The sequence below is a fragment of the Gastrolobium bilobum genome, unplaced genomic scaffold (assembly GCF_033153095.1).
Source record: "Gastrolobium bilobum isolate Gb01-03AN ecotype WA unplaced genomic scaffold, APGP_CSIRO_Gbil_v1 utg696, whole genome shotgun sequence".
NCBI classification, from domain to species: Eukaryota; Viridiplantae; Streptophyta; class Magnoliopsida; order Fabales; family Fabaceae; genus Gastrolobium; species Gastrolobium bilobum.
Window position 1 is genome coordinate 1 of NW_026896901.1, and position 11,845 is coordinate 11,845.

At 35.1% G+C, this 11,845-nt stretch overlaps 1 protein-coding gene across 2 annotated transcripts; it reads right to left on the reverse strand.

Moving 5' to 3' along the window:
* Positions 1-8,959: 8,959 nt before the first annotated feature.
* On the reverse strand, positions 8,960-10,651 carry LOC133302752 (uncharacterized). 2 transcript variants are annotated; one of them, XM_061502570.1, is made up of 5 exons: positions 10,365-10,651; positions 10,112-10,199; positions 9,911-9,981; positions 9,739-9,795; positions 8,960-9,587 (listed from the first exon to the last, which is right to left on the reverse strand). In XM_061502570.1, the coding sequence occupies exons 1-5, from the start codon at positions 10,476-10,478 to the stop codon at positions 9,372-9,374; spliced, it is 546 nt and encodes a 181-aa protein (XP_061358554.1). In that variant the 5' UTR covers positions 10,479-10,651; the 3' UTR covers positions 8,960-9,371. The 2 variants fall into 2 exon arrangements, with proteins under 2 accessions (XP_061358554.1, XP_061358553.1); XM_061502569.1 differs by having other exon boundaries at positions 10,112-10,250.
* Between the last annotated feature and the right edge of the window lie 1,194 nt (positions 10,652-11,845).

The following is an 11,845-nucleotide window of genomic DNA, read 5'->3' on the forward strand; positions in this document are numbered from 1 at the left end:
AAAAGAAGATTGTATGGCTATCACAACTCGAAGTGGTAAAGTGGTGGCAGCTCCAGAAAGGTCAAACATAAATGTAGGAGTTGATGAGAAGTTTAAGGAGGTTAAGGAGCCAGAAAAAGAATTGGTAATTCCTTCTACTGTTGAGAAGCCTCTTCAGAAAGGTGAGAAGAAGAGCAACCGTTTGTTGCTGAAAAGAAGAAATTTGAGTTGAGTCCTGAATATGTGAGAGCCATGGCACCTTATTCTGAAAGATTCAAGAAAGATGCTCAGAAGCAGCAATATGCAAGATTTCTTGATATCTTCAAAAAGTTGCATATTAATATACCATTTGCTGAAGCCTTGGCTAATATGCCTAATTATGCCAAGTTTATGAAGGACCTTTTGTCAAGAAAACACAAGTTGCAGGAATGCCAAACAGTGACACTCATTGAGGAGTGTAGTGCGATAATACAGAAGAATTTTCCTCCTAAGCGTCATGATCCAAGGAGTTTTAATATTGCCATTGGTAACAAAAATGTTGGCAAAGCTTTGTGTGATCTTGGGGCAAGTATAAATTTGATGCCCTTGTCCGTGTATAAATCTTTGGGGATATCTGAGCTCAAACCTACTATGGTTTCCTTGCAACTTGCTGACAAATCTTTAAGGAAACCTAGTGGTATAATTGAAGATGTCCTTGTGAAAGTGGACAAGTTCATCTTTCCAGCAGATTTTGTAGTGTTGGACATGGAAAGGGGAACTGAAATGCCTCTTTTGCTGGGTAGACCTTTCTTGGCCACTGCTCGGGCCATGATTGATGTTGAAAATGGAAAGCTTGAGTTAAGGATGAATGATGAGACCATTACCATCAACGTCTTTGACTCTATGAAACAATCTTCTGACAAAGGCAATTGTTTTAAACTTGATGTTCTAGAGCAAGTAGTGAAAGAAGAAATATCTTCTAGTCAAGAGCTTGATGAAGAACTTGAAGCGCGTGATATTGTTCCTTTGAAGGAAGAAAAGAATGTGGCGTTGGAGGTTCTTGAAAAAAAAAATGATGACAAAGAAGATGGTGCCCCTAAAGTGGAGTTGAAGGAGCTTCCTGAAACTCTTAAATACACATTCTTGGGTGATAAGGAGACTTACACTGTTATCATTAATAAGGGATCGTCTTCTGAGCAAGAAAGAAGGTTGATTGAAGTGCTGAAGGAACATAAGACTGCCATTGGTGGTCTATCTCTGATTTGGAAGGTATAGATCCTTCTTTCTGTACCCACAAAATTGACATGGAGGATGATGTCAAACATGTGAGAAAACCTCAAAGGAGGCGTAATCCTACAATGAAGAAGGTAATGAGAAAGAAAGTGGTGAAACTCTTTGATACTGGTTGGAGGATGTGTGCGGATTACCGGAGGTTGAAGGCCGCCAAAAGGAGAATCTGTGAAAAGAGACACCGAGACTCTATCTCTCAGAGAAAACAATACTTCAAAGAGTTCTTCACATGGCTTCATGGTTGGAATCAAATCTGGGAATGGTGATCTCATGCACCGATGCATACAGTACCACCAGATCCTCCATTTGCTGAGTCATCTCATGCTGCTAAGGGGGATGACATGGAGGATTGATTATATCTCCTTGCTGTCGGAGATTTCTTGTATATTATTTTAGTTTATGTTTTTGATACTTTTGCTGTTTTATTATGACCATAGGTTGATGTTAGGGTCATTTAGCTGATTTGAGTTGGTATATTTCCCAAACACTCTGATGTTTTATTGTGCGCATTATAGTTTATCCTATATGCTGCTATTTGTTCCATGGTGCAGGTTTTTCATCCATCTTTTGGTTTGACTATTGTTGGGGACAACAATTCTTTAAATCTGGAAATGGTAGGCTTTCAGAAAGCACCTTGGAACTGCACTTCTTCTATCAGGGGAGATATTCTAAACTCTTTTAAATTTTTTCTATTTTTAGTTAGTTATTTTGTGTATTTTGTATTATTTTTTAAAAATAAAAAATAAATTCTCAGGTTTAAATGTGCTTATCCAGTTAATGTGCTTGAGTGAATTTTAAGAAGCATGTTGTATGACATTCTGGCATAACATTGCATAGGTATAATTGGATTACATATTGCTTGTTTGTCTGAACTGATGTTATGAAATTCTGATAATGTCTAAGGTTAATTTTCTTGAGTCTATATTGATACCATAGCTGTGAGGTTTGAGCTTAAACACTAAAATTTCTTGTTGAGAGACCTCACTGTTGTAACACTCTAGAACTTGATCTGTTTCTCTGTAATACATGCATTGGTTGAGATGATAAAGGCATTTTGTTCTTATTAGCCTATGGCCAAAATAGCCCACCTGTATGAAATTTTTCCATTGCTAGCCCCTTGAGCCTGAACTTATTTTGTTGATAAATAACATGTGGCCTGATTGATGACTTAGCTTATATCCAGATGACTTACCTTGATTGAGATTGAATTACTGTTGTGTTGAAAATAAACAAAGAAATTGAGGTAAGCTCCACAAAAGTTAAGTGATTAGGGGATGCATAGTTTATTTGTACCCTTATAAAAAAAAGGATAAATATTTATAAAAGGTGGCTGAAAGGAATTAATTCCCGAAATTCTGTGGGAATGTTAGTGGAACAAAACCATTGAGTTGAAGGTGCTAAATTGAAAGAGTATCAGTTTTTCAATCTCATTTTTGTTGAGCTACTATCCATATATTCCTACCCTTTTAACCCGGCCAAGTTATAACCTGTGAAGTCCTTTTGATCAACTGGTGCATGTGTTTGATTCTTTATTTTTAAGAATTTTTTAGAATATGATCAAGCCTATGGCAGTGTTATAGTTGTGATTGATTGAGTGCTCATGATACCCTTAAACACTGAGTGTTGAATGGACATTATTTATATGTGTAAGGGGTAATCAATGTAGATTTGTATCTTTAAGAAGCTGATGACATTGTTGGAAATTTATGATATTGGGTCAGTCATGCATGGCATATTGTGTCTGAGAGTGTCTATGGATTGTTGTGTTGGATTAATTGAATATTTTCTGGATTGAGTCTTGTACATTACTGGGGACAACAACGTTTAAATATGGAAATGGTTTGATATGCCTCTGGCAGATGTAGGGTTCCAAGCTAGAAATGATGAGAATTAAGTCATAAAAGAGCACTTTTTATACATAATTGCTTATTGTATTGACTTTTCCATCTCAATGACATTTCTCACCTATTTGTTATGTTTATATAGAGAGAAGAGGTGGAAATTACAAAAAACTTGGTGGCGCAAATCCACAACGGTGGAAGTTCCATGCTGCATCAACCTTGTTGGGCCATTTCCAGAGAACTGGCACGACTTGGCTCCACAGTGGCGGAAGTCAGTGCCAGATGCTTGCTCCTGAGATGCATAAAACCTTGCACAAGCCAATGACCAGAGAGTTGGCGCAGTCCAGCGCCACAGTGGCGCGGATCCGCGCCAGTTTACGAAATCAAAAGACCGTGTTGTCTAAAGGGAATTTTTGGAAGAAGGAAGTGAGGCTTATAAATAGGATTCTTTACACAGAATTAGGATTCTAATTTTTCAGAGACGGCGGTCGTGCTCAGAGAGAGAGTCCTGTGCAGATTGTGTTCATCTTGTTCTTTGATTTAACCAATTTCCAGGTTATGTTGAATATTGATATTTTAGCCATGACAATGGTTGGCTAAGTTCTTTTTATTATAGTTAGGGTCACGAACCCTATGTGAACCCTTGTTACAACGGATTGGTTTATAATTATTCGTTTATATAGTTATCTTTTTATCTCTACCCTATGCGTAATTTCTGTCTTCGTTGTTAGAACTGATCAATCTAATAGTTGATGATAGTTTGAGGGTTAGAACCCTAAATAGGAATATTGGGGTTTTGATCTTGAAAGAGGTAGGATAACAATTTATATGCATGCTAGGAATAGATGTATATTTGATTGCAGATGCTTAAATTATTGGGTTCATTGATTAATGCCATGAGGAACATTGCAAGGAATTGAGGTTCCAATTGGGGTCAAAGGGTTAATCTTGCAAGGAATTGAGGGTAAACTACTGAATAATTTGAGATAATAATTTATCTGAGTAATTATATAAATGAGTATTGTAAATCAATCCAAGGTAAGAATCGAGAATCATTTGGTGAGTGCACTATAGCTACAATGCTTTCTCATACTTTTACAAATCAATCCTTATTTTTATTTTTATTATTCATCATAAAAATCCTAAAAATACGTTCTTGCTTTTATTTCTTATTTTTAATCAAATCAACAATATTTGTCACACCTATTTGAACTTTTTCCATCTTAAAAGGAACAATTATTTGATATTTGATCTCAATCCCTGTGGAGAAGATACTTTTCTTATCAATGTATTACTTGTGTGATCGGTACACTTGCCTGTGAGCATCAGTGCCCCATAGCTAAATTTGTCTGTGCAAGAAATCGAACTTGTCAACAGCATAATGAGAAAAACAAATCTATGTGTGTGAGAGAAAAATAAATATGTGTGCATGTGTCACCTTTTATTCCATTCACACACACAGAGATTTATTTTTCTCATTTTGTTGCTGACAAGTTTGATTTCTTGCACGGACAAATTCAGCTATGGGGCACATTGTTTTTTTTGTAAAACAAAAAACAAAAAAAAGATTGCACATTCATCAATGTGTGTATAGGATAAGTGTTCTTTTCCATTATGGATAGCAATGGTATGTCCAATCATTGTGGGTATAATGGTAGATGTTCTGGACCAAGTTAAAATTATTTCTTTTTCTGCTTTTTTGTTAAGCTTATTTATTTTTATTAATAAGTGATTCGCTACAAAAGGATTTTTTTTGTTAGTGAACTTGTCACAGTTAATTACTCCCTTTTTTGTAAAGACGAAAAAACAAATTCGATTTTATCTACTCTACTATCTACTACGGCGGCGAAGAATCAAATTATCACTATATTTATTCCTTTTTCTATTTCTTTTTCCAAGTGCAGGATAACCCCAAGGAGTTGCGGGTTTTTCCTACCAGTTGTGTGTCATCTTGTTGCTGGAAGAAAATTTTCTTCTTACCACACGCACACACAACAAATTTTTCTTCCTGTCACACGCACACACACACACACACACACACACACATATATATATATATGAATATTAATGGTCCCTTCTTCATTCTTTCTTTAGGAGCTACGTCAGGTGTGTAGTTATACTAATGTTATTAAATCCGGCTCGATTATTGACCCGGTCGAGGTATTAAGTCACTGGTTCAATCGCATGACCTGATAAGTATATATAAATTTATTATTTTATATTAAAAAATATAAATATACTTAAATACATGTAAAAAAATGATACCAAATTCAAATATTTTAATACGAAGAATAATAAATTACACATCATTGTCCAACAAAAGATCAATCCAACATATAATATTTATGATATTGGTGTTTTAGGTTCAGTTAACGACATCTCTAACTATAAAATAAATCAAAATTCCCTGCATATTGCATAATAAGGTAATATTAGTGTTTTAGGTACATAATCTTTGTAAGTTAATAAGCTGTAGATCACTCAAATATTTCAAAAGAAAACAAATCATTTGTGCGTGAGAGTGAAAAAAAGGAAAGCATCAATTGATGAGAACAATCTAGTTTTTGTTTTATTTTTTTTACGAACCGAGCCAGGTCTCCGGTTGAACCGATCGGGTAACCAATTTTTACAAAAATTGGTCGGGTCGCATCGGATAGATCACTCAAATATTTCAAAAGAAAACAAACCATTTGTGTGTGAGAGTGAAAAAAAAGGAAGGCATCAATTGATGAGAACAATCTAGTTTTTGTTTTGTTTTTGAGTAAATACCCTTTTGGGTCCCTAACAAAAAATATTGTCCCCACTTTAGTCCTTTACAAAAAAATAGTCAGTTGGTCTCTATGAAATTCAAAGTGGACCCATTTTAGTACTTTTGAGGGACTAATATGGGTCTTTTTTGAATTTATGAGGGATCACGATTTCAATTAAATGGGTCCACTTTGAATTTGTTAGGGACCTCGAGACTAATTTTTTTTGTAAAGGACTAAAGTGGGGACCATGTTTTTTGTTAAGGACCAAAAAAGATACTTACTCTTTGTTTTTTTTACGAACCGAGCCAGGTCTCCGGTTGAACTGATCGGGTCACCAATTTTTACAAAAATCGGCTGAGTCGCATTGGATCACATCGATTTTGTAACATAGCTGGTCCAATATAAAAACTGAACTGATTATATAACCAGTTCACTAGTTTTCGAGTCAGACTTCCGACTTTTATAACATTAGATTATACAATTCTATGCACTCTGAGCGCTTCAAAGGCACCCAATTAATCCTTATTTTTGTAAGGTATACTCCTAGAGTCCCTTGGCTCCAAGCTTTATTGAAAGTGGTAGTACAACATTTAATGGAACATCGACCAAAATGCTATTTTTTGACAAATTTTTTACCCAAATGCCACGCGAACAGTACTTATTACCACACTGCCACGTGACGTAATTCGCTACGACTGGTAGCGAATTATGTTCGCCACTGATAATGTGACACGTGGCACATTTTCGCAGAAAAAAAAATCACTAAACGAAGTTCGCTACTAGTAGTAGCGAATTTGGTACGCAATGTAGCCACGTGTCACGAAATCATAGGCGACGAAGTTCGCTACCTGTCATAGCGAATTACGTCGTGTGGCAGTCTGGTAAAAAGTACTATTCGCGTAGCATTTGGGTGAAAAATTTGCCAAAAAGTGACACTTTGGTCACTGTTCCACATTTAATTCAGGGAATACCATTGGAAGATTTTTATTTTATTTTATTTTTATTTTTTTGATAAATCATAGGTATCCTCCACAGGGGGTAATATTATTTAGGATAGTCCAAGATTAAGACTTTAAATTCCTCCCAAAGATGGTATTGAGAAGGATCGAAAACATGCTCTTATTATATACGTCAACTGAGCTACCATGATTTGATTTTTTTTGCATACGTTCTTTTAACTTGTAAATGAAAATGATCATCTCTTCACAACCTTTAAAACTAAGAATATATGACAAATAAAATTCACGCAAATATTATAGTACTATGAACAATCGGCCTCAGTTTGCTTCTTTGATATAGCTGAGTTTTTGGTACTGCATGATACACCACCATTTTTATTTGATTTCCAATGACAAATTCAGGGAGAGAATGTGATCTTCATATTTTAATTTTAATTTTTATATTTTAACTCAAAACTTTAAGGTACTAAGTTAATGATTCCATCTACTTATATAATTATCACTTAATTCATTTCTAACCGGTGTGAGACTTTGTTATTCATACTTTGATTCCGAATATTTTCTCCCTCAAATGTGACTCTCAAACACACATTTCTTGGCTTTTTTACACCCAAATGCCACACATTTCTTGACTTTTTTACTCCCTCAAAAGTAGAATGGAAGAAGGAAAGGTGTAAAAAAAGTATGAATAACATTTGAGGTGTAAAAAAGTAGAAGGAAAGGTCAAATGTGACTCCCAAACACACATTTCTTACCTTTCCTTCTTCCATTCTCACTACCATGGTTGGAGTATGGTTTTTGTTTGGTTAACTTACAACATCTTATTGATCGGTTACTTTCTCTTATTTTAAATAGGTCATATTATTTTTCTTGGATTACGGCCCATCACTGCCGTCCCTCAAGCCCACGCCCTTAGGAACCTTGGGAGGATGTAAATCGCAGGATGTGCACGTCGAGGTAGGAATCGAACCCGATGCTTTGGTGCATTTCTGCCACAAGACCCTAGGCTTCGACCCTTTCCACTACGCTTATGCCCCGGGGGCTAAATAGGTCATATTATTGATTATACATATTGTATCATAGAATAAATTTCAATTTCTCTACAATTTTTCTATTAGTATTCTTTGACTCTTGTCATTTTTCCAACAAGTATCGAGACGTCTATCCCAAGTCCCAACATTAAACTCTTTTTTCTAGAACTCAAACATAATTCCAAATCCATCCTACGCGATCTAATAAAAAATAAATTAGTGGAATGACGATAATGAACTAAACTTAGAGAAACAATTATAATTTTAACCTAGAAAAGTAAGCCAAAAAGAATTGTAAATTGAGTTATGCATACTGAAGGACCCATGTTCGTGTAATTATATATTACTTCGACTTAAATGTTTTTCGATTGAGATTTTAAATCAAATAACTATAGTAATCCTTCTAGGTAGACAATGATAAGTTTATCTCAGATCTTAAATTATAGATGTCTCCTTTTTTTCATTTGGAAAAGATAATAAACTTAAATAAATTAAAGATGCACATCTTAAAAATCGAAATCTAGAGACTAGAACACCAATAGCATGTACATATGGACCACGATACCGTAAGAGCTATGGGCAAGCACCTCGCTTTGGGAATGAAGCCCATGACAACAGAAGTGTAAACGGGAAAGCTGAAGAAAAAAGTTTTAAGCTGTGGCCTTGTCCCAAAGGGGAAGGATAAAAGGTTGGGCCACAACACAACCACTCCAAAGTCCAAGATAAGATAAATTTTTCTTTTTTCTTTTTTGTTTTAACAATCAGTTTTATAACTTTTAATTGAATTATTATTATAATTTACTTTAACGTGTATATAATAAAAAAATTATGACATAAAAGCCTTTATAAATTTACTCTTTCGTTTTTTGATAAGTTCATTAATATTGAATTCGTACCACCAGTACTAAGAAAAGTATTAATTAACTTTCAAGACAATTTTACTCTATGATGTAAGACGTATATCATTGCAATTTGAACTTCAATACATAAAATACAAATTTTCAGACGATTATAATAATTTAATATACACCTTTGTTTATGCAGATATAGAAGCAGAGTTTATTTATTTTAAACTTGACATAATTTAAAAATAAAGCGTACGCCTTCTAATAAAACTTGAAATACACTCATTTTATATAGAGGTAGAGTGAATTACACAATGAGAATAACATTTGTCAAGCAAATACAAAAACACAAGTGAACAATCCTGTGTCACTCAATCACTCTCAGCCTGAAAATCCTGTAATCCTTACCTAAGTGAGCACAAATACCAAAGACAAAACCATAGTCTTCCACCCTCTCTTCCTCATAGGAAGATATCATTTACAATAACAAAAATTGAGAAAGACCACTGCTATCTAATACTGTGAATATTTCACAAACTTGACTACAATAGAAGAGATACACAAGAGATAAGTGGTCAAAATATTAAAAGACCACTTATTATACATTGTCACTTCTCGGCTATTGGTGCAACTTCAATGAAAATCCTTCTGTGCAAATTAGGATTTTCCTGGAACAATCAGCAACACAATGCAGTAGTTAATTACAATAACCCCTTGTTTCATACAAGTTAAAGCCAGGTACTTGAAAATGTGACCCTTTATCTTCCATCACGGTTGTGTCAAAACGCATCCTCTTTAAGCACCGGGATTCATCAATCCCCGAAGGTGCCCCACAGTACATTGAAGGATACTCGAATCCTTCAACCATTTCCATGAACATAGACTGCAACTCCTCCAAACCATAATCCTTTCCCTGTAATACATACATTGTTGATATATGATGAGTGTTTATTCGTTATAATCCATTATGTCACTACCTAAAATTCCAACATTTCTGCCCTTAAAATTTATCTAAGGATCCCTGTTCCGCTGGATTCGTTATAGAAGACTATTAAGAACCATACCTCTTTCCTCACTTGAGCCATAAGGGACACCATTTCTTCCACAAAATCAGAAAATCCCTGAAAGCAGAGATCATGCACAATTAGTCTTCCAGGACCATAACACAAGAAATAGAAACAAAAGAAACAAACTTAAAACTACATAAAACGAACTTCAAATTTCTGAAGCACTCACCTCATCCTCTTCTTCTTGAGGATCATACAAGCCAGCATCGTACATGGTTCTTTTCTTGTGGTCAGATAACACTGCTCCAAGAAAACGCAAAGAATCAGATGCAACAATCTCAGGAATTTTTATTTTTTTTTCCAATTTGAAACTATAATAGAAACAAGAACCCGAAGTCTTAAAAAACGCAAGAATTCCAAGAAACCATACCTGAATAAGCTTCTTGAATTTGTTGGAATTTGCGGTTGGCTTCATCTAGTAAAGAAGGGGTTCTTGTCCACCTATCTGGATGCCATTGCTGTATTTGATTCAGAAACACGCACCTCACATTTAGAACATAATGTTCCATCTTAAGAAAAAAAAACAAAGCAAATGCTCGATATGACATATGTATGACAATGATCCTAAACAAATAAAGCATGGCTTGAAGTGAAAACACTTAGACTATAGAGAAAACACTAACCATTGCAAGCTTCCTATAAGCACGCCTTATTTCATCGATGGAAGAATCAGAACTAACACCAAGAATGTTGTAATAAGATGACGATGAACCTTCTCTATAAGAATCCATTATCATCCTCAGAAACAATCAACTTCTCCAACCACCCAAAAAGAAAATACTCATAAAACGAAATAGCTTTTTCTGTAGTAGTCCTTCAATGTCACTGGCTCAGATAATTGCACTCAATTGGCTCAAAGAGAACAAGGGAAACGCGCAGAAGCTCTAACATGATTTTATAGGAAGTTAAGGTCGTTTTGGAAATGAATGCTCTAGAAGGAATTACGAGGCCATAAAATATCTTAGATTCTTCGGGGGTGACCACTCAGCATGCAAAATGTCAAATCCTGGAATGTTCTTGAAGATATTAGTAGCAACAGATATTTTGTGTTCGTAGTGGTTACGTGGGATGTAGATATTTCATTAATCATAATAATAATAATATGGGTTTTCGTTTTATCTTTTAACATAACACAACAAACTTCCCTACTCTCACGATATTTTGTGGGGCTCACACTTCTTAAAACAAAAAAATAAATAAAAATTAAGGCATGCAAAATGAATCTCTATAACATTACATAATTATTTTTTTACGACATAACTCTTATAAAACCCTAATAATATTATCTGTGCTTGTGGGGCTAAGATATTTTTTGGGTGAAAGATTCATCACCACTCATCACGGGGTTGCTGCTTTTACTAGACTTCTTCCCTTCTATCTCATGGTGAGTCGGTGACGTTGTTGTTGGGTTAAAGATTATTTTTATCTATATGAAGTTTAAATTATTAAATGTGACGGTGCAAATATTATTTAGAGTAAATATCCTTTTTCGTCCCTAGAAATATTTGCGAAGCACAATTTAGTCCCTCGGTTTAAAAAAGTCACATTTCAGTGTTTCATCTTTGAAAAAAAGGGGCCACGTTCATCCTTCCATTAGTTGGCATCTAACGACCCAACTAACGGTGCACACGTGGACCGTTACTTTGCTGAGTCACCGTTAAGTATGCCAGCTTGGAAGTAAAACGACGCCGTTTTGAAGGTGCCTTATGTCTTGTTGGAGTTTTGAACAGCTGAAGGTCTTATTTGGTCCCTGACAAATTTATCGAGGCTCTATTTGGTCCTTAACACTAAAAAGTCACCATTGCAGCAAACCTTTCAAACCACCATTGCAGCAAACCAAGGCTTATGCTATTGGCAAGGCTTATGCTATTCGATCAGATTTTCCATTGGCCAAGGCTTATGCTCTGATTCAATAAAAAATGATGATGATAAAATGAAACTAAAGTCGAATAGAGTATTTGGTGAAGGAGAACTGCATTTCATCGCAGGAAAATCACATTGACTCAAATTATTGTACTTTTTCGTTAATGATTTGAACATCACAATCCACCACTAGTTGTTTGTGTCCAGAGAGGACGGGGAGCTCATCATATCGTGTACTCAA